General features: G+C 41.2%; 2 protein-coding genes across 3 annotated transcripts in view; one reads left to right on the top strand and one right to left on the bottom strand.

Annotated features, from left to right (window-relative positions):
* Positions 1-18936, top strand: part of LOC115150059 (calcium/calmodulin-dependent 3',5'-cyclic nucleotide phosphodiesterase 1B) — a 32398-nt gene extending 13462 nt beyond the window's left edge. Inside the window, exons 2-14 of the mRNA XM_029692964.1 lie at positions 1803-1916; positions 2992-3174; positions 3991-4057; positions 4264-4380; positions 4670-4810; positions 5411-5511; positions 13273-13398; positions 13778-13879; positions 14458-14578; positions 14757-14838; positions 15191-15308; positions 15545-15681; positions 16906-18936. Coding sequence (XP_029548824.1) covers positions 1803-1916; positions 2992-3174; positions 3991-4057; positions 4264-4380; positions 4670-4810; positions 5411-5511; positions 13273-13398; positions 13778-13879; positions 14458-14578; positions 14757-14838; positions 15191-15308; positions 15545-15681; positions 16906-17006 — 1510 coding nt within the window. The 3' untranslated portion in view covers positions 17007-18936. The remainder of the gene's footprint in view (positions 1-1802; positions 1917-2991; positions 3175-3990; positions 4058-4263; positions 4381-4669; positions 4811-5410; positions 5512-13272; positions 13399-13777; positions 13880-14457; positions 14579-14756; positions 14839-15190; positions 15309-15544; positions 15682-16905) is intronic.
* Positions 18937-19257: 321 nt separating this feature from the next.
* The window catches only part of LOC115150058 (protein phosphatase 1 regulatory subunit 1A), a 62296-nt gene continuing 57828 nt past the window's right edge, over positions 19258-23725 (bottom strand). The window contains exons 7-8 of one of the 2 annotated variants that reach the window (XM_029692961.1): positions 21529-21660; positions 19258-21043 (exon numbers count right to left, since the gene is read on the bottom strand). In XM_029692961.1, the coding sequence (XP_029548821.1) occupies positions 20967-21043; positions 21529-21660 (209 nt within the window). In that variant the 3' untranslated portion in view covers positions 19258-20966. The remainder of the gene's footprint in view (positions 21044-21528; positions 21661-23725) is intronic. The other variant, XM_029692963.1, reaches the window with a different exon arrangement.

Below are 23725 nucleotides of genomic sequence, written 5' to 3'. Positions count from 1 at the left end.
CCTGCTCCAATGCATAGTGCCAACTGTAAAGATTGGTGGAGGAGGAATAATGGTCTGGGGCTGTTTTTCATGGTTCGGTTTAGGCCCCTTAGTTCCGGGTGAAGGGAAAGCTTAATACTACAGTATACAATGACATTCTAGATGATTCTGTGCCTCCAACTTTGTGGCAACAGTTTGGGGAAGGCCCTTTCCGGTTTCAGGATGACAATAGCTCCGTGCACAAAGCGAGGTCCAAACAGAAATGGTTTGTCGAGATCGGTGTGGAAGAACTTGACTGGCCTGCACAGAGCCCTGACCTCAACCAATGTTCCCTCTAATTCTAATTGACCTGCCAATGCATTGTTGTTGTGGACATTTATTTAAATTATATTTGAACATTTGAGGTAAGCTATATGATCACAGGCTATAATAGATCAGTTGTTGTATTGCTTGTGAGGCACAGCCGTACAATTAAATAATTTGTTTTTTATTTATATTTTACTGGGCTGATGGTGTGTGCATCTGATGGTCAGTCTCAGCGGAGGGAGAGAGCATCCCTCCACTCTCCCTTTCCTCTGCTGACACTGACCAAAAAAGGACACAGTATTCAAGCTGATGGCTAAACTAAACATTTTCTAATCTCACAGTATCGATTTTGCAGTAGCTTTCTTTTATGGCTGCTATGTTACTGAGACATCCGATTGGCCAGCGGCAGGCCTATAGTGCACTTGATTTGCTCTCTGGGCCCGCCGGGAAGGAGGAGTTTGTACCTTCAGACACTTTCAATTATGCAAAAAGGGCAACAATTGGCCTACCCTGCGCGCAGGGCAGCTGAATCGGGTGCACCTACTGCCAACAGCCCGAGACGAAAACAAATAATAGGAACACAAGGCTTTATAGTTGGGTTTTTACAGAAATGTTTGGTGATCGACTAGGAATGCCTTGGATCATGGATCAAGGCATTCTAGAAGAGTGGTTGGTGACCACTCCTCTAGAAAGTTGAGTGAAGTTCAATCTCATGCTTCTCTCCGTGGGCTGATATTTCACCTCCACCCCATCGAACACCTTTGGGATGAATTGGAATGCCGACTGTCAGGCCTAATTGCCCAACATCCGTACCCGATCTCACTAATGCTCTTGTGGCTGAATGGAAGCAAGTCCCCGCAGCAATGTTCCAACATCTCGTGGAATGCCTTCCCAGAAGAGCGGAGGCTGTTATAACAGCAAAGGGGGACCAACTCCATATTAATGCCCAGGATTTTTTACTGAATGTTCAATGTGCAGGTGTCCACATACTTTTGGTCATGTACTGTATCTAATTCTGTATCTCCCTTTCTCTCTCTCTCTCTCTCGCTCTTCTCCCCCCTCTCTCTCCTTCCTTCTCTCCCAGTTTCCCAGACCTTTCATCCTATTGCCAAAGCATTGCCAGCTCATAACATTGAACCGTAACATACAAACACAAGGCTCTTTGGGGGGAAATTGCTTAGTAATTGCTCCCATCACATACCTGACTGTGTTTTGAAAACACTGCTGTCTTACTGAGTATCTTGTTGTTGATGATAGTGTTGTGCTATGACAAGAACCAAGGTTATTCATCACCAAAATGACGTCCTCCACTCCTACTTTCAATGAAACACAACTTTAAAGGCTTAAAAGCTCTGATGAAGGCCGTGAGGCTGATACTAAGCAAGTGCAGCGTGATTTTCTTTCCTAAAAGTTTATTAGTAACACCATCATAAATCCTTTATATTGCCTATATCATGTATAAAGTGCTTATGAAGACTTTTCTACGCTGTTTGTTCAAAGTGGGACTCTCTTTCCAGGCTTAGGTGTATGGTCAAGCAACTGGAAGAGAAAGATGTGGACTTCGAAGATTTGAAGAAGAACTTGGATTACACAGCATCCTTACTGGAGGCTGTTTACATTGATGGTACCAGGTACAGTGTGGCCTTTAGTGTGATTATATTGTTTGATACTGTAAGCCCCGACTGCCTGCTTAAGGCCTGAAATGCATACACACACCAACTATATCAGCATATCCTTGTTTCCACTCTGAACACAATGCTTCACATGATGTGTTGTCTATATTTAATATTTGAGCCATAAGGTGTTCCAAGGCAACCCTGTCTACTTGTCTATATTTAGTATTTCCCTAAGCCACCCTGTCTCCTTTGATATGACCCCAAAGCACCCTGATGAAGGCTGTGATGAAGGCTGTGGTGAAGGCTGTGGTGAAGGCTGTGATGAAGGCTGTGATGAAGGATATGAAGACGGATATAAAGATAGCTATAATGATGGCTGTAATAAAGTCTGTGATGAAGGCTGTGATGAAGGCTGTGATGAAGGATATAAAGAAGGATATAAACATGGCTGCAATGAAGGCTGTAATGAAGTCTGTGATGAAGGCTGTGATGAAGGGTATAAAGAAGGCTGTGATGAAGGCTTTGATGAATGCTGTGATGAAGTCTGTGATGAAGTCTGTGATGAAGGTTGTGATGAAGGCTGTGATAAAGGGTATAAAGAAGACTGTGATGAAGGCTCTGATAAATGCTATGATGAATGTTGTGATGAAGGCTGTGATGAAGGCTGTGATGAAGGCTGTAAAGTTTTCATCTACTTAAATGTATCATTCAACAGAGTGTAATTGCTGTACCGCTTAGAAATAAGGGAAACCATTTTTTTTTTGCTCTCTCTCTCCTCTCTCAGGCAGGTCTGATTTGTTCTCTCTCTCCTCTCTCAGGCAGGTCTGATTTGTTCTCTCTCTCTCTTCTCTCAGGCAGGTCTGATTTGTCCTCTCCTCTCTCAGGCAGTTCTGATTTGTCCTCTCTCTCCTCTCTCAGGCAGGTCTGATTTGTCCTCTCCTCTCTCAGGCAGTTCTGATTTGTCCTCTCTCTCCTCTCTCAGGCAGGTCTTATTTGCTCTCTCTCTCCTCTCTCAGGCAGGTCGGATTTGCTCTCTCTCTCTCTCTCCTCTCTCAGGCAGGTCTAATTTGCTCTCTCTCTGCCCTTTCAGACAGGGTCTGGACGCAGAGGACGACCTCCAGAAGCTGCACTCTGATGGCGTCCCCACGGAGGTCACTGATTGGCTGGCTTCAACCTTCACTCAGAGGGCCCACCGCCCCGCCCGCCGCACTGACGACAAACCAAAATTCCGCAGCATCGTCCACGCAGTGCAGGCTGGGATCTTTGTCGAGAGGTAGATGGAAAACGTTATTATCTTCAATGAGGACATGAATTTGTAATATAAAGTAAAGGAGGCTCGCCCTGGCCCTCCTCATTAATTTGTAATATACATGTAAAGGAAGCTCGCCCTGGTCCTCCTCATTAATTTGAGTGTAACGATTGTCGTGTGTGGAGGACCAAGACGCAACAGGGAAGTGTATACTCATCTTCTCTTTTTAATATATAAGAAGGAGAAACAAAATAAACACGTATACAATTAACAGAAACGACACTAACAGTTCTGTCAGGTGACAAGCACAAAACAGAATACAACTACCCACAATCCACAATACAAACACACCCCTAATTATAGGACCTTCAATCAGAGGCAACGATAGACAGCTGCCTCCAACTGAAGGCCCCAACACCAATTAGCTAAACATAGAAATACAAACGACTAGACTGAACATAGAAATAAACTACCATAGAACAAGAACCAAAACCCTGGACTAATAAATCAAATACCCCTCTACCTGGACACATACACAAAACCACCCTGAACCACATAAAACAAATACCCCCTGCCATGTCCTGACCAAACTAAACACTGACAAATAACACCTTTACAGGTCAGAACATGACATTGAGAAAAACATTGCAACATTAAAAAACCCTCCTTCTATATAATGTTGTGAATGGGGTTTGTAAAGTGTGTGTCGTAGGGTCAGGATAAATTAACTTCTGTACATTAGCAGTGGAATTCTTGATCCACATTCTGTTATAACAAGGACATTACAGATTCACTACTGAGACTGTCCAATGCAAGACATTTAATGTGCCGTTGTTCCAGGATGTTCAGAAGGGCCTACACTGCTGCCATGCCTGACCAACCTGCAGCAGTAGTTAACTGTCTCAGGGTAAGAATATATGATCTGTTATCATTTCTAAAGTCTTTAATTGGGGTACAACATAAGGAGCAGAGCCAGGAGTTTCCTTGACCGTATGACTACAGTATGAGCTATCAACCTTTTCAATTTCAGACTCTAATTCTTCAAAAACTCAATGTGCATTGGGCATAAACAGATATCTGTTATCTGTTTGTCTCTATCATCTCCATCTTTAGGACATTGACCGGTGGAACTTTGATGTGTTTGCCCTGAACACAGCCAGTGATGACCACGCGCTACAGACCCTGGTCTTGGAGCTGGTGACACGATACGAACTCAACAGCAGATTCAAGGTCTCCACATATCACTTTACACATCCTTACTATATTACCATAACTCCTTCTGTTTCTGTACAGCTTTCATCTTACATTAGCCTCTAAATATTCTAACTTCTCTCACTGCCATAAACAGCTGAAGCAAACACACATATTACTGTCTAACTTTTCTAGTGTGTAAAGCTTTCCATAAGTAGTGCCCTAGAGGGCAGACTCAGACACAGGCCAGTTAACTGATGTAGTGTGCTCGAACACAACAGATGAACTCCGTGTGAACTTTCCATGTCAAATTGTGTGGCATTAACAGATCCCAATCTCCATTATGATGTCCTTCTTGGAGAAGCTGGAGAAAGGCTACAGTAAACATAACAACCCGTACCACAGCAGTGTCCACGCAGCCGACGTCACACAAACCCTACACTGTCTGCTCTTACGTACAGGACTAGTGGTACAGTACAACTCGTCTTCTCTCAGTTTACAACAGGTCATCCCTGTCAAGTATTTGTTTGTCATAGTTCAGGAAGGGAGATTTCCCAAATTGTGTCAGCCTGGTCAGGTCACTAGCTACAGTATATGTAGGAAATAGCATAAGAAAATGTATAGGGTTTGTGGGAAATAATAAATGAAAATATATTTTTTAAAGATATGTATGTTTGTATGTGTATTTGTATGTATATGTATGTGTATATTTCTGTATGTATATTTATATATATATATGAGTATGTGTATGTATATATATATATATATATATTTACCCCAAAAATATATGGGGGATTGGAAATGACAAAGACATTTACATTGATGGAATCTACAATCAAAAAAAGGAAAAAAACATAATCCAAAGTACTATAGAAGATGTATTTACTGTATGCCAATGTGAATGACTGCATTTGAAATGCAGGTGTTTATAATAAGAGGTGTCTGTGTTGGTCTAGCCTCCAGCACTGGTTACTCTATAATAACGATACACTAACTGTATATGAAAGGTATATGTAGGTTATGTATGTGATGTTTATAACAAGGGTACCTGTGTGGGTCTCACATGCAGCACTGGTTGACTGAACTGGAGGTCCTGGCGTCACTGTTTGCTGCTGCCATCCATGACTACGAACACACTGGAACTACCAACAACTTCCACATTCACACAAAGTAAGATAAAGTAAAGTAAGAATTACTGAGGTGTTCGAAGATGCATTTGATTTCAGAGTGAGTGGGAGAGAGTGAAATCAAATCCACATTTACACCAACTAAGATAAACAATAATTGTATGTTTTATTTACTGAGGTGCTCAAAATGCATTAAAGAGTGAGAGAGTGAGAGAGAGAGCAAGAGAGAGACAGAGAGCTAGAGAGTGTGTGTGTGCTTGCGTACTTATGCGCGCGTGTGTGTGTGTGTGTGTGTGTGTGTCTGTGTGTGTGTGTGTGTGTGTGTGAGAGAGAGAGAGAGAGAGAGAGAGAGAGAGAGAGAGAGAGAGAGAGGGCAGGAGGGAGAAAGAGAGAGAGAAAAAAGAAAGAAAGTTCATCAAGAAAGAGAGAAAGAGACAGAAAGAGAGAGAGAACGCAACAGAGAGATAGAGAGAGACAGTGAGAGAGAGTTGCTTACAGCTCCTATTCCTTCTTAAGCAAACATATCTTATGGAGGGAAGCTGCTAATTTTAGCAGTAGATTTTCCACATAGAGACACAGAGGCACCTAACAACTCTGTCTCCTGGCACACAGATCAACTCTTTATTTTGGGAACAAAAACATGAGGGCCTATCAACACTACAAAGAACAACACTGTGATCACACTTCACCAGACCCGGCGCCAGGATACAGTGATTAAGGGGGCAGTTGAAATCGGCAAGGGGGAAACATTTTTGGGGGTTCTTGCATTGGAATTATATTGAATTCTGCTTTATATAATCACGCTATACCACAATAAACATAAAGTTCAAATGCAGAGACTCTGAGATCATAGAGTGCTTTGTGGCATATATCTGCTGCACTGAATCAGCACAATGGACAGCGCCATACAGCTAGGACATTTTGGTAATGAATATAGGCTACAAGATAGATAGGGATATTCACCAAATACAAACAGCCTATGTGAATGCAGCCGTACACACAGCTGTCTTAACTAAATAATGCTAACTAAGTGCTGAAAGTAGTAGCCTAGTTATTCATGCATGCTAACAAAAATACTGAATAGCAGTTTAGCTTAGAATACCGACACATCGAATGAGAACAGAACAGAACAGAACAGAACAGAGATACCAAGTAGCAGGACTAGTAAACGAAATATCTGATTGATAAAAGCATGACACAATCTATAGTCAGGCTAGTTACATTAACAGTAAACTAAATATCTGATCGATAAAGGCATGACACAATCTATATTCAGGCTAGTTACATGAACAGTAAACAAAAAATGCCAGTTGGATTAGTTGTGCTTTCCTCGTGTGCAGCATGTCTCTTCTGTGCTGACTGAACATGTATGTCAAAGTGGAAAATGAGTTATCGCATGTAGCTGTGGATGCCCCAAAAGTCAGTCCATGTCTAATTTGGGTTAGACGTGCCGCTAGCGCCCCACCTCGACAACATTCGGTGAAATTGCAGAGCGCGAAATTCAAAATACAAAAATAGTAATATTAAGCATTTCTGAAAATAAAAGTGTCTTACATTGTTTAAAAGCTTAACTTCTTGTTAATACAGCCGCTTTGTCAGATTTCAAAAAGGCTTTATGGCGAAAGCATACCATGCAATTATCTGAGGACAGCGCCCCGCGTACATAAGCATTAAAATAATTTTCTAAGCCAGCAGAGGCGTCACAAAAGTCAGAAATAGCGATAAAATAAATCACTTACCTTTGAAGATCTTCCTCTGTTTGCAATCCCAAGGGTCCCAGCTACATAACGACTGGTTGTTTTGTTTGATAAAGTCCTTCTTTATATCCCAAAAAAGCCAGTTTATTTGGCGCGCTTCATTCAGTAATCCACCTGTTCCCCTTGTTCAAAATGCATACAAAGAATCCGAAAAGTTAGCAATAAACTTCGTCCAAACAAGTCAAACAACGTTTCTAATCAATCCTCAGGTACCCTAATATGTAAATAAACGATAAAATTTAAGACGGAGAATAGTGCGTTCAATACCGGAGATAAATAACGAAGTGTGTGCCCTCATCCACACACGCCACAAGACTACAGTCAAAATGAGAGCCACCTTGAAAAACTACAAATTGTAGCTCATTTTTCAAAAAACAAGCTTGAAACCCTTTCTAATGACTGTTGGCATCTAGTGGAAGCCATAGGAACTGCAGTCTGGGAGTATTTCTTTGATTTTCCCTAGACAGCTATTTCAATGGGTGGTCACTTATTCTTTACCTCACGTTAGTCTCATTCCAAACGTCATAAATTGATGGTTATCTGCACGAACCCAGCCTTTACTATGAATCATCCTTACACCAATTGTCCTGATCATTTATTTACTAACTAACTAAAAAATCACAGAAATGCATAAACACACAAACAGTAGATATGGTTACAAGGAAATGATAGGGGAGGTTCCCTAGTGGGCTAAACCGATATGACGGATTGGTGGACAAAGGGAAGTGGGTGTGGACTGAGAAGAGCGGGAAAGACAAAAAGGAATCACTACACAGTTGATAGTTATATTATTTCAAATGCTAATCCTTTGCACATGAATTCTCACTCATCGTGACCTCTGTTGGAATCGTCCGTCTGTCTGTTGGAGAGTTCATCCAAGAGTCTCTCTCTCTGCTTCCCTGAAGATCAAGGTCTTTCGTGGTTAGAATGGGTACTTCAGAGTACTATTCAGAAATGTTCTCATAGATAGATGTTTCGGTGGTTTTCGGTCTTCGCATCCCAGGTTGACATCATTTCTAGCTGCAGACTAGTAATTGGTATCTAAGATTTGCTCTTATTCGGTCGGGATCGATAGTCTCAGAGTTGAACCATTTCCCGCCGTGTAGCCAATGCTCCACATGGTATGGTTAGGAATTCAACAACCATTGAAACCTTAGCTTATACTGAGGTTTTTGTGGTCTGAAGAGGATTTCCTCAGGAGGGGGTTTTATTCGTAACAGTAGCAAAGGGCTGTTCCATGACGCCAGATCCATGACGTGCTCACGGGGGCGTGGCCAATGACTTAGTTAAACTTTTAAGGGAATCCAATTCCTTCACATTAAAGGTTTAACATCATATTACATCATTTCACAAATGTTCATCTTTAATCATTCATCTTATACAAGAATTAGATGCGAACCCCATATTTTAGAAACTTACATATTCAGAGATATAGTTATGTGTGTTTCCTGTCCTCTCTGAAGTTACCAAATGAAACACACTCGTCATACCATCCCTTAACCGTCCACGGACCATTCCCACCTTCTCACAAGAGGACACTACTGTGACCTGACCTAGCTATTCATCTCATTAAACAAACTACTGTGACCTGACCTAGCTGTTCATCTCATTAAACAAACTACTGTGACCTGACCTAGCTGTTCATCTCGTTAAACAAACTACTGTGACCTGACCTAGCTATTCATCTCATTAAACAAACTACTGTGACCTGACCTAGCTGTTCATCTCATTAAACAAACTACTGTGACCTGACCTAGCTGTTCATCTCATTAAACAAACTACTGTGACCTGACCTAGCTGTTCATCTCATTAAACAAACTACTGTGACCTGACCTAGCTGTTCATCTCATTAAACAAACTACTGTGACCTGACCTAGCTGTTCATCTCATTAAACAAACTACTGTGACCTGACCTAGCTGTTTATCTCATTAAACAAACTACTGTGACCTGACCTAGCTGTTCATCTCATTAAACAAACTACTGTGACCTGACCTAGCTGTTCATCTCATTAAACAAACTACTGTGACCTGACCTAGCTGTTCATCTCGTTAAACAAACTACTGTGACCTGACCTAGCTGTTCATCTCATTAAACAAACTACTGTGACCTGACCTAGCTGTTAATCTCATTAAACAAACTACTTTGACCTGACCTAGCTGTTCATCTCATCAAAGAAACTACTGTGACCTGACCTAGCTATTCATCTCATTAAACAAACTACTGTGACCTGACCTAGCTGTTCATCTCATTAAACAAACTACTGTGACCTGACCTAGCTGTTCATCTCATTAAACAAACTACTGTGACCTGACCTAGCTATTCATCTCATTAAACAAACTACTGTGACCTGACCTAGCTGTTCATCTCATTAAACAAACTGCTGGTTTATTTGTTTTAACTGGGACATTATAGGCATATATTTTTTATTTTAATAGGCATATTATACACTAAATTGTGTGTGTATGTACTGTACTGCCCACCACCCTATCCCACCTGGGCAAGAAGAACACTATGTGAGAAAGCTGTCGACTACAGCTCGGCTTTCAACACCATAGTGCCCCCCAAGCTCATCACTAAGCTTGTGGCCTTGAGACTGAACCCCTCCCCGTGCAACAGGGTCCTTGACTTCCTGATGGGTCGCCCCCATGTGGTGAGGATAGGCAACAACACCTCTGCCATGCTGACCCTCAACACGTAGCCCCTCAGGGGTGTGTGCTCAGCCCCCTCCTGCACTCCCTGTTCACCCATGACTGTGTGGTTACGCACTACTCCAACTCTTATCATCCAGTTTGCTGACGACACAACAGTGGTGTTTACCAACAGTGATCACCAACAACGACGAGAAAGCCTACAGGGAGGAGGTTAGTGCCCTGGTGGAGTGGTGGGAATAACCTCTCCCTGGAGAACAGGAGACAGCGAAGAGAGCACACCACCATCAACATCGACGGGGCCACAGTGGAGAGGGTCAAAAGCGTCAAGTTCCTTGGCGTGCACATCACTGACGACCTGAAATGGTACCACCTCACCAACATCGTGGTGAAGAAGGCACATCAGCACCTCTTCAACTACAGGAGGCTGAAGAAATTTGGCAGATGCACCATCAACAACATTCTGTCTGGCTACATCCCCACCTGGCAGGGAAACTGCACCGCCTGCAACCGCAGCGCCTTGAAATACATCCACAGATACACCTCCAATGGACTCAAATTATGTAAATTAGCCTATCAGAAGCTTCTAAAGCCATGACATCATTTTCTGGAATGTTTCAAGCTGTTTAAAGGCACAGTCAACTTAGTGTGTGTAAACTTCTGACCCACTGGAATTGTGACAGTGAATTATAAGTGAAATAATCTGTCTGTAAACAATTGTTGGAAAAATTACTTGTGTCATGCACAAAATAGATGTCCTAAACAACTTGCCGAAACTTTGGTTTGTTAACAAGAAATTTGTGGAGTGGTTGAAAAATGAGTTTTCACGACTCCAACCTAAGTGTATGTAAACTTCCGACTTCAACTGTATATTCCATTCTGATATTTCAAATATTATTTTACTTGTGGATGATGTGTGTATTGTTATTGTACTGCTAGATATTACTGCACTGCTGGAGCTAGAAACAGAAGCATTTCACTGTACCTGAGATAACATCTGCGAATCTGTATACTTACCAATACATTTTGATTTGATTTGATTTGTGTTTGTGTGTGTGTGTGTGTGTGTGTGTGTGTGTGTGTGTGTGTGTGTGTGTGTGTGTGTGTGTGTGTGTGTGTGTGTGTGTGTGTGTGTGCAAAGCTTCTTGTTTTATTTTGATTTCAGGCATTTTTACTCCCCAGTGAAATGTTATTTTTACTCCTGAATCTTGGGCACCTCCATTGGGATTATTCAGTTTTATTGCATCGCATTTCCTCATTATACTGTTACAACATTATTACATATATGCTCTTTTTGTTCTGCTTGTAAATGGAAGCAGATTAATCCTAAAAACACATACTAAGCTGTTGCTGCAGTCTTGAAAAATTGTTGTACAGCCAAAACATTGACAATTAAATGTCTCCTTTTTCTACACTTGCCGAAGTTTTCTATGCAGTGTTTATCCCTACGGGGATTCCCATTTACTGTGTAGCGCTGATATCTGTTTATTATCCATTCCTAAGTGCCTAGTAAACATGTATGCAAATTACTTTCGACAGGGGGCTTGATAATGGATGCGACTCAATTAACTTCCTCCTGCTCCTTTCTCCTGAGTCATTTATATCCATCTGTTCTCTTCTCTCATTACCACATCTCTTTATTACAGTTCCACCACCCAGAATCTCACTGTTTTATGTTGTCGCTATACATATGAGCCTGGTCATCTATGTACAGTGCCTCGGAAAGTATTCAGACCCCTTGACTTTTTCAGCATTTTGTTTTGTTACAGCCTTATTCTAAAATTGATTAAATTGTTTCTTTCCCCTCATCAATCTACACACAATACCCAATTGTGACAAAGCAAAAACAGGTTTTTCGAAATGTTTGCTAATTTATTACAAATTAAAAACAGAAATATTACATTTACAAAAGTATTCAGACCCTTTGCTCAGTACTTTGTTGAAGCACCTTTAGCAGCGACTACAGCCTCGAGTCTGCTTGGGTATGACACTACAAGCTTGGCACACCTGTATTTGGGGAGTTTCTCCCATTATTCTCTGCAGAAACTCTCAAGCTCTGTTAGGTTGGATGGGGAGCGTCGCTGCACAACTATTTTCAGGTCTCCAGAGATGTTCGATCGGGTTCCATGCTCTGGCTGGGCCAATCAAGGACATTCAGAGACTTGTCCCGAAGCCACTCCTGTGTTGTCTTGGCTGTGTGCTTAGGGTCATTGTCCTGTTCGAAATTGATCCTTCGCCCCAGTCTGAAGTCCTGAGCGCTCTGGAGCAGGTTTTCATCAAGAATCTCTCTGTACTTTGTTCCGTTCATCTTTCCCTCGATCCTGACTAGTCTCCCAGTCGCTGGAGATGAAAAACATCCCCACAGCATGATGCTGCCACCACCATCCTAAACCGTAGTGACGGTGCCAGGTTTCCTCCAGACGTGACGCTTAGCATTCAGGGCAAAAAGTTCAATCTGAGAGTCTTTAGGTCTGAGAGTCTTTAGGTGCCTTTTGGCAAACTCCAAGCAGGCTTTCTTGTGCCTTTGAATGAGGAGTGGCTTCCATCTGGCCACTCTACCATAAATGCCTGATTGGTGGAGTGCTTCAGAGATGGTTGTCCTTCTGAAAGGCTCTCCCTTCTCCACAGTGGAACTCTAGAGCTCTGTCAGAGTGACCATCGGGTTCTTGGTCACCTCCCTTCTACTTCAATTGCTCAGATTGGCCAGGTGGCCAGTTCTAGGAAGAGTCTTAGTGGTTCCAAAAATCTTCCATTTAAGAATTGTCAATTCCTTTGACCTCAGGGCTTGGTTTTTGCTCTGACATGCACTGTCAACTGTGCTACCTTATATAGACAGGTGTGTGCCTTTCCAAATCAAATGAATTTACCACAGGTGGACTCCAGTCAAGTTGCAAAAACATCTCAAGGATGATCAACGGAAACAGGTTGCATCTGAGCTCAATTTCGAGTCTCATAGCAAAGGGTCTGTATACTTATGTAAATAAGTTATTTCCTTTTTTTAATCTTTAATACATTTGCAAGAATGTATAAAAACCTGCTTTTGCTTTGTCATTTTGGGCTATTGTGTGTAGATTGCTGAGGATTATTTTGTATTTAATCTATTTTAGAATAAGGTTGTAATGTAATAAAATGTGGAAAAAGTCAAGGGGTCTGAATACTTTCCGAATGCATTGTATGTGCTTTAGCCAACCCCTCTGACTGTCATTGTCATGCCATACAGGTTTCTGTAGGACAAAGGACAAATTATACCCTGGTCCCAGATCTGTAGGATTAGGGTTAAAGCTAAGGCATGACAACAGTAGTCAGATGATTTAGCTAAAGCACACACCGATCATTGTACTAGAACCAATTTAACTATTTCTTGATGATTGTTTTTCATCTGTGTGTGTTTTGTGTAGGTCAGACTTTGCTATGATCTACAACGACCGGTCAGTCCAGGAGAGCCACCACATCAGTGCTGCGTTCCATCTTCTACAGGACGACCAATCCAACATCTTCATGAACCTCTCCAGAGAACAGTGGATGTAGGAGTGATGTACTCTATCAATATGCTGTGAGACAGACAGACAGACAGACAGACAGACAGACAGACAGACAGACAGACAGACAGACAGACAGACAGACAGACAGACAGACAGACAGACAGACAGACAGACAGACAGTCAGACAGACAGACAGACAGACAGACAGACAGACAGACAGACAGACAGACAGACAGACAGACAGACAGACACAAGCAAACCCAACCACAACTCTGCTTGGAGCAGCACAAATCTATGTTACCATGGGAACAGGGAAACCCATCAGGACAGTCTGGAAAGGTTAGATGGGTGTGTTTATGCGTTTGTGTGTGAAAGGGCAGTCTGGAAAGGTTACATGGGTGTGTTTCTGTGTGTGTGACAGGGAGCTGCGAGCGCTGGTGATAGAGATGGTGTTGGCTACAGACATGTCGTCTCACCTTGTCCAGGTCAAAGCCATGATGGGGTGTCTGCAGCAGCACGAAGGGTACGTGCTGCTCCACACTTTACCCAGGTCACATCATCCGAGATGTAGATTATGGTGGTACAGATGTAGGATCTTAATTTGAGACAATTTGCTACAGCACGAAAATAATCCTGCAGCAACAGGAAATGTGAAGTATTATGTGGATTATAATGAATGTATGGGTTGTATAATTTTCGTTAGAGCAAGTCAAGTCTGACATTTTTAAATGGAAATGACAAACGTTAGAAGACATTTTAATCCTCAGATATACTACAAGTTTGCATTTCCTGCCATGCAGGGAAATTCTCAGCAACAAAATAGTGATCAAATTAACTGTAGGCCTACTAGATAGCACATTGTGAGAAAGGTACTATGAGAAAGGTACTATATTCAATGTCATCATATTTTTTTAGACATATTGATGGATTTCATTCCTGTTACTACTTGAAGAGCAATTTATTTTTCATAACTTAAAATGAATATGCTGTGTAACTCTCCCATTGACTCCAATGATTAACATGACAGCCAAAGCAGCTCAAATTCTGTTCTGGTCCATATCTAGCAATCACTCGTGGTCATTTGTTTCCTGTGGTCAACAGCATAGACAAACCAAAAGCGCTGTCCCTACTACTGCACACTGCAGACATCAGCCACCCCTCCAAGCCCTGGAGTCTACACTCTCGCTGGACCAAAGCCCTGATGGACGAGTTCTTCAGACAGGTAGGACCCATGGAGGAACTTACAACTAGGTACAGGGTTTTCTTGACTGCTTCAGTTTTAGATAGTATTTGGTACTGTGTTGGTTCTGGATCGTCTTGTGTACTGTGTCGGTCCTGGATTATCTTGCTCGTTGTTGATTGTCTTTGAAACATATTTTCTCTCTTTCTGTTTCTCTGAGGGTGACAGAGAGGCAGAGCTTGGTCTTCCCTTCTCTCCACTGTGTGATCGGAACAGCACCCTGGTTGCAGAGTCACAAATAGGCAAATTATAAGACATTACTGCACATGGTCATCACTGAGTCATCCATTTGAGTCATCACTGAGTCATCCCTCAGTCATCAACAATCAATATATATGCTCTCATTTTATATACTTTGGACAATGTATATTGTCTAAAGCACATATGCAGGTTGTGTATGAAGATGTGATCTTTAACATGTAAATAACAGGGTTGTTACATAATGTATAATATTAGTATTATTAGACATACATGTTAGTCATTTAGCAGACGCTCTTATCCAGAGCCACTTGTAGTAGTAAGTGCATACATTTTCATACTAAGTAGCAATTTTTTTCATAGTATTATAGCTAACAATACTGTTTTTGTACGCAGGTTTCATAGACTTCATAGTGGACCCTACGTTCTCCTTACTGACTGACGTGGCTGAGAAGATAGTCATTCCCCTGGTGGAAGACAACCCTGGCCCACCGGACCCCTGCAATCGACATAGGTGGCATTCAAAGCATGTTTATAACACTAGAACCCCAGCTGAGACATTAGTTAGCTGGTTGGTTTCTTAACTTGTACCTACACACAACAAATACTTTCAAACACTTGGGCTGCTGTACAATAGAACCAATGGAATAGTTCCAAAAGCACAAACACAAATCTAAATCAAGCACAACACAATTACATTTGACATATGTGTTTGACTCAGGTCTGATGCATTTCTTGTCTTTTTTTCAGTAATCTGTGGAAGGAGAGTTCCAGAGGACTACAGTGGAGCTTGTCTCACATCACCTCAGAACTGGTCAGCTTCAGATCCACCTGGACACGACACACAGAAGACAACAAGTTCAAATGGAAGGAGAGCGGCTCCAATGGTAATGTGACAGACTTCTATTAACACCTTGTTGTAGCTCAGGTGGGCAATCTTACCTTGCCAGGCATGGCTGGTTGGGGTGGTGTATTGACGCTTGGCTGGAATCCCGACACCAGCTGTCGCAGTGTATGATTGATTGCTCACCCCTTGGCTTGGCTCTATGAATACTCAGTGGGTGCATCCCAAATGACACCCTATTCCCTATGCAGTACACTACTTTCGACCAGGGCTCTGGTCGAAAGTAGTTCATTATATAGGGAATAGGGATCCATTTGAGGCGCAGGCAGTGTCTCTCTTTGATTTCCAAAAAGATTGAGGAGATATCAAGGAGATGAACAGACATACAGTAAGCCCTGTTTATACCTGGTACTAACATCCATCTTGTGTCTGGATCATGTCCACATTCTGATTATGCCCACATTTTCAGCCAGGTTTAGATGATTTAAAGAAGCATTATGAACTGATTTCGATCAGATAATGGACAAGACCAGGATGAATATACTGTAGATATGGTTTTCTTTCCAACCTATTGTATTTCAATCAAACTATCATACTATCATGCTATCATACCATCATGCTATCATATGATCATCCTATCATATCATCATGCTATTATGCTATCATATCATACTGTCATACCATCATGCTATCGCACAATCATGCTATCATTATTTCTTTATTTTATTTACCGTTATTTTACCAGGTAAGTTGACTGAGAACACGTTCTCATTTACAGCAACGACCTGGGGAATAGTTACCATCACCATCATGCTATCATACCATCATGCTATCAACCCATCATGCTATCATACCATCATGCTATCATGCTATTGTACTATCATGCTATCATACCATCATACTATCATGCTATCATACCATCATGCTATCAAACCATCATGCTATCATACCATCATACCATCATGCTATTGTACCATCATGCTATCATACTATCATGCTATCATACCATCATGCTATCATGCTATCGTACCATCATGCTATCATACCATCATGCTATCATACCATCATGCTATCATACTATCATACCATCATGCTATCATACCATCATACTATCATGCTATCATACCATCATGCTATCATACCATCATACTATAATCATACTATCATGCTATCATGCCATCATACCATCATGCTATCATACCATCCTGCTATCATACCATCATGCTATAATCATACTAAATATGCTTTAATCCTCTTCCCCTCTCAGGGCTCTTGGATCAGATCATGTCGAAGGAGCCGGCGACTGGTGAAGACAATGAGCTCTCTGAACAACTGCTGCAGTCCCCTTCTGATGATGCTAAACAGTAGATAGGCCTCTCATGTAGTATGATGTCTATGTAAACGATATGTAAACGGAGGGTTGGGGAGTAACTGTTTACATGTAATCATTTACATGTAATCTGATAATAATGCAAAAATGTAACTGTAATCAGCTACTTTACCAGCTAAATGGATTACAAATACTTTTGAAAAACTAGATGATTACTTATTCGATTACTTTTAAATTCAGAAAGGATGTTTGGGCAAGAATACAGTTTGCCACCTTTCTGTTTCTCAATGACATTCAATTCAGCACTGAAATAAGGTGCCAGTTTAAGTTTGTTCCACCTGGTTTGATGGATCCTTTTCATCTTCTTCTGATGTCTCTTAAGGGGAAAGTAATCAGTTGACATTACTGATTGGAGGGGTAAGTAATCCAAAAGTAACTGAAAGTAATCAGATTATGTTACTGAGTTAAGGGGAAAGTAATCCAAAAAGTAACTGAAACTGAGTTTGGGCATCCAAAAGTTAAGTTACTGATTACAATTTTGGACAGGTAACTAGTAACTGTAACCGATTACATTTAGAAAGTAATCTATCCAACCCAGTGTAAATTATAGTAATTTAATGAAGATTACCAAAACATGCTGGTCATGTTATATGCTACTTACCATACATGTTTTTGGTTTGCTTGCAATCACATATTGTTTAACCAGTTAGGAAAATTTTCATGGAGAAACTTAGCAAAGAACATGTATCATGGGTAACATGGGTAGCATGTATGCTACATGGAATAGATGGCTAATGTCAGAGGTGCCAGCACTGAAAGGCTGGCCTTATCATGTGGAAGATGTGCGATGTAATCATGTGACTGTTGTTGTTGATGTAAAATACAACTAGACAAAGAGTTTTCTACTTCTTTATACTCTACCCGTACCACTGAGGAGATGTTGATGTGCTTTATACTCTACCCGTACCACTGAGGAGATGTTGATGTGCTTTATACTCTACCCGTACCACTGAGGAGATGTTGATGTGCTTTATATTCTACCCATACCACTGAGGAGATGTTGATGTGCTTTATACTCTACCCGTACCACTGAGGAGACGTTGAAGAGCGATTCTTTATCTAATTCTTCATCAGCTTTCTTTGAATCCAAAGAATTGGAATCGTGAACTTTACTGAACATACAGGATATCAGTAGCCATTGTCCCAGATCATTAGCCAACTCTTCTGACTTTCAGCCAGGAACATAGCCTGGCGACCCATCTATAGCCAAACTAGCGTTTCTTCTCCTTGATGAGTCTTGATTTGCTTGCCTCCCTTAAGTTTTGTAGAATGCGGACACATTCTGATCATTCTGATTGGTTCCAGAAATCGATGGGTTGGGCCAGAGCCGGCCTACATGTTGACCGTATCAACTTTGATACTCTGATTGGTTAGATTGGTTAGAGACAATCCAATCACTGATTCAATTGTTTTGTACAACGCACCTCATTTTAACACCAGCACAAATTACTTCTAGGATGGCAGTTTCAGATTTCAGGATGGCACGGTCATAGAGCAGAATAATTAAATTCAAGATGACACGTCAGGCAACCCAGAACTGCCATACTGTACAAGTCTTATATCTTTAATGTTGTGATTCTGAGGCCGTCCTAATATGGACAAAGCACATCAAAGGCATGACAGACAGTAATAGTCAGAAGAGTTGAATGAAGCTCTGCGGATCTGGGACCAGGCTGAAATATCTGTCCAATCCTTCAGCAGAGTCCTGTTCTCTGGTCCTCCAGTAGGAGGAGACAAAGCTGTGGGGAGGAAGATTGAACCGGGCAACAGTGGTATTATGAAATGCATTGGGTGAAAACTGGTCACGTTGTGAAATATTTGTGTTTTATGCTCGCAGCGCCACGTCTATTGAATAATTGATAATAGGGTTTTGTTATTGGCATGAATTAAAATTGATTATTTATTGGGCGGTTCGAGCCCTGAATGCTGATTGGCTGACAGCCGTGGTATATCAGACGGGTATGACAAAATATTTATTTGTACTTCTCTAATCACATTGGTAACCAGTTTATAATAGCAATAAGGCACCTTTGAGGTTTGTGATATATGGCCAATATACCACAGCTAAGGGCTGTATCCAGGCACTCTGCTTTGCGTCTTGCCTAAGAACAACCCTTAGCCGTGGTATATTGGCCATATACCACACCCCCTTGGGCCTTATTGCTTAATTATAGCATGGATTATGATTGGAATAATATGTTTTTTTAAAGAAGTAAACACAAACGCTTGTCCAATTTCAACACTTTATTGTATCAAACCATTTTTTTTTCATTACATATGTAATCATTACCAAGTCAAACAAAGTTGAACTAAAATGCAGATATAGATGGATTTGATGTACCGTAATTTATCATTAATAAAATTAAATAAATTCACATTCTTTTATGGTGTTCATACATTGAAAATGAATTACAAGATAATGTTTTTAACAAATGTAGAGTGGTCAATGCTAAATAACTGGAAAACTTTCTAAAAGCAGAATATAATTGTGGGTCAGATTCCCGGGACCAACCATACATAAAACATAGGAACACATGACTGTAAGTATATTACTTTTGTGTTGAAATCCTTACACCTGTCTAATTCACTAGACCTCTTTAAATTGACATAATGTCGTTCATTTGCTGTGTACTATACATACAGTACATTGAAGTAACAAGCCTAATCTGTCATCAAAATGACATGATGACACTGACGAATATTAGGTCTAAAATGTCACCCAATCAGGACCCTAATGTCACATCAGTGAAGCAGAGTATGGGATTGAACTAGTGGAAAATAAATATCATTACCAAAGATAAAATAAGTTACATATGCTTCTGGATGTTGTTATGGTAAAGAAAACAATACAATATACTTATATACTGGTAGTGGAATAAAAACTCTGAATTACTGTATGTACTGGGGGAAGTACAGAACTAAGGGATGTGTAGTACTAAAGTTGTACTATGCAAGACTGGTATGTCAATAGACACGTAAATAAATGTTGTTTTAGTTTTTAAAGGTCAAAGTTCACCCAGAGTCCTGTCCAATGACATGGTCCCTTAAGCAGATATGTCATGGAGACTTCACAGACTCAAATAGACGGAGACTCAAAACACACTGATCACAGCTCCAGATTGGATCATTGATGATTCCCAGGATGCCTCCCAAATAAGCACAGTGTCCCCTATAATACAGTAGTACACTACTCCATTTGGCTCTGGTCAAAGGTAGTGCACTATATGAGGAATGATGTGCCCTAAGTGATGCAGTGATACTGCCCTGTGACTCTTAAAAATAGACAATGTTATTGCTTCTCAATGGGAACAATATTTCAGGTGTTGTGGCACAAATATAAATAAGGACGAAATGCTGCTCTTGTTGTTGTTGTTTATGCGAGTCTCTTTTGGCCCACCGAGGTCTAGTTCCTTCAAGAGTCCTGGACGGAATGCCTAAAACATCAAATCAATCTTAGAATAATCTTGAGACAATATTTGGATTTATGAGTAATATACAGGGGCCATATTAGACATGTGAGTGCTAGGCTGTTACAGTTTGTGTATACAACAAACCAAAAAATGTCATGAAAAATAGCCAAATATTTCCTGTCCTGGTTTGGAACATTAGACAATTAGTTACAGATTAGTAGGGGCAACCAAATGACTAAAGCAATACAAACAATAAACTGTATAATGGACTCAGATCATAAATGAATGCCTAGTCCTCTCTCCACCTGTACGGTATAGTACCTGGCCGGACATATACCCTGATGGCTCCGTATCTACAGTGTGTCTGTTTATCAAAAGGATGATCTGTTGTCTGTAGTTATTGACTGAACATCAGGTCCCAAATGGCAACCTATTCCCTACATAGTGCACTATTTTTGACCAGAGCCCTATGGGAATAGGGATCCATTTGGGACACACACAGGTTGGTGTGGAGGCTGTTCCATGGTTCTATTTGTCTTCTTTTTCCTGGCTGGCTTTCTTTGTTTTCTTCTCCTCTGGACTCGCTGTGGACGCAGATTTTGTGTCTGTGGTTGAAATATTTGACACATATGCACACACACAGGGAGAGAAAGAGGGAGAGAGGGAGAGAAAGATAGAAAGATGGAGAGAGATAAATCAGTGAGATCAGGCTAGATGTTTGAGAGCTTGTGAGCTTATTCCTACGGTATTTCTTTGACATTTTTTGAATTAAACATTTCTTAAAATATTGAGCCACGTAAAATTTTAGAGTCAATATGCAGTAGGTTATAAAAAATGCTCCATTGTTGGCACACAATCAAACTATTGCAGGCATATTGCAAAATGTTGCTGTGTTCTGAAGCTACTTGATCAAAGCACTATTTCAGATGTTTGCTTCATTATTATGCAAAATGAAGCCAAATCGTTAAATAGTTTAACAGATGAAAATAAACACTGTCTTGCTGAATTCTAAAGATTCCCATTGATGATATCAAAGAGATTAGGATAGTGTAACACTACTGTCTGTCGTGGGTGCAGGGGCTCCACCTACCTGCTTGTGTGTGTTGTTGTTGTGATGATGATGTTGCTGCCATGGGGACGGTGGAACATCCCACTTCTTCCTTGGAGAGGGAGCACTCATGTCCCCCTGCAGCATCTGATAGACTGTCACGCGAAAACTCTGCTGGAAACACAAAAAGTGTCCATTACAGAATAGATGTGGTTAGCAGGTCAATGGAAAGCAGACTGTGAAGAATGGCGCCGGATTGATTCAACAAATCTGATCTGACAAAGTGGATATTCTTTAAATCCATCATGATTGATGTATTGTAACATGCCCACAATGTGGTGACTAACAAATTAGATATGTGTGTCGGCGAGCAGGGGTTGTAGGAGAGATTTCAATTTTGTACAGATATGTACATTTTAAAATCGATTATAAATATTGTTTATTTATATATTGTCCTATCATGATGGAATGGTCCCCAACCCTATAGCCTAGACACCCACCTGAGCGATCCATACACTAAGGAAAAGTCCTTATCTGTTTTATGAGCCTACTGTAAGTAGCCTATACACAGCCAAAACAGAAAGATAAACGTGGTCAGAGACCCACTAAAGCAGCACCGCCCCCTCAAGATTCTGAGCCTGCCTGGCAGGGTTGGTCCTACAAAGCCAAAGCCCCCTGATGGGAGAGCATAATATACCAGAAATTGCTCAAAGCTGCTAATGAGAACCTTGATGACCTTGTACCTAGCCGGTGGGAGTCCCGGTGGGGTGCCCCCACCCAGGCAGTAGCAGTGCTGACAACACTAGCTGCAGTAACCCATGGGGAGTGGGTCACAGTCGGACATTCAGAGAGGGAGCAAATTATTGTGACCCTGGTGGCACAGAATAATCAAAGGTCTGAATTCACAGAGAATCTTGGGAAAATGGTCGGAACTGGGGACCAGCGTGTTTCAGGAGAAGGGGGTATATTTTTTTTCCTCAAATTTGCATGCCTTCTCAAACAGCTGCAACTGTATATGCGTTCGCACATCAAGTCCTTTTTTTGAGTTGGGCTCGGGGATGGAACAACTGTTGAACATCTGAGCTTGTGGTTGTTTGTGGGGGACTGGAATCGAGTTTGTATGAGTATGTGTATGTGTGTATGTATCCCACATCTGTTGCTTTGGGGTAATGATGTTAGGGACAATATAGGATGAATCACAATAATTGTTTGCTAAAATAATAATTGCTTGTCAGAAATATGAATATTGGAATGTCAATCCTGGTTATAGGTAACTGCCTACAATATTAAGCATATTATTCGTTAATTGTGTAAATTAAGATATACAAGATTTGTTTATATCTAAATATTTTTTTTTACATCTATGTATAATACAAATCGAGGTGAGGGTGATAGAAATGCATTTGACGGTTGATCTGCTTCTGTTCTGTGGGTGGCACTGTGTGCTCTTTTCGAAGGAAGGGTCCCGGTCTCTCAGGGGCCCTAGGATCTGGGGGGGTCGAGGGTGGTCTACCGGTCACTGGGAAGACAAGCCAACATGGGATGGGGGGAGGGGGGTTTAGCGGGTGGAATAGTGGAGTACAATTGGAGGTTTACTTAGTAGCAATGCAAATATCATGGTACAGCTATATGGACACTCAATCCCTATGGTGCTTTTTAATGGCAAGTTTACAAACATATAAACTCAGCAAAAAAAAGAAACGTCCTCTCACTGTCAACTGCATTTATTTTTAGCAAACTTAATAACATGAGTAAATATTTGTATGAACATAAGATTCAACAACTGAGACATAAACTGAACAAGATCCACAGACATGTGATTAACAGAAATGAAATAATGTGTCACTGAACAAAGGGGGGAAAAAAATCTAAAGTAACAGTCAGTATCTGGTGTGGCCACCAGCTGCATTAAGTACTGCAGTGCATCTTCTCCTCATGGACTGCACCAGATTTGCCAGTTCTTGCTGTGAGATATTACCCCACTCTTCCACCAAGGCACCTGCAAGTTCCAAGACATTTCTTGGAACATTTCCGATCCAACAGGTCCAGAGATGCTCAATGGGATTGAGATCCGGGCTCTTCGCTGGCCATGGCAGAACACTGACATTCCTGTCTTGCAGGAAATCACGCACAGAACAAGCAGTATGTCTGGTGGCATTGTCATGCTGGAGGGTCATGTCAGGATGAGCCTTTAGGAAGGGTACCACATGAGGGAGAAGGATGTCTTCCCTGTAACACA

The sequence above is a fragment of the Salmo trutta genome, chromosome 16 (assembly GCF_901001165.1).
Source record: "Salmo trutta chromosome 16, fSalTru1.1, whole genome shotgun sequence".
Lineage (NCBI taxonomy): Eukaryota > Metazoa > Chordata > Actinopteri > Salmoniformes > Salmonidae > Salmo > Salmo trutta.
Note: the sequence above shows the minus strand (reverse complement) of the source record. Positions and strands in the feature narration are given on the sequence as shown.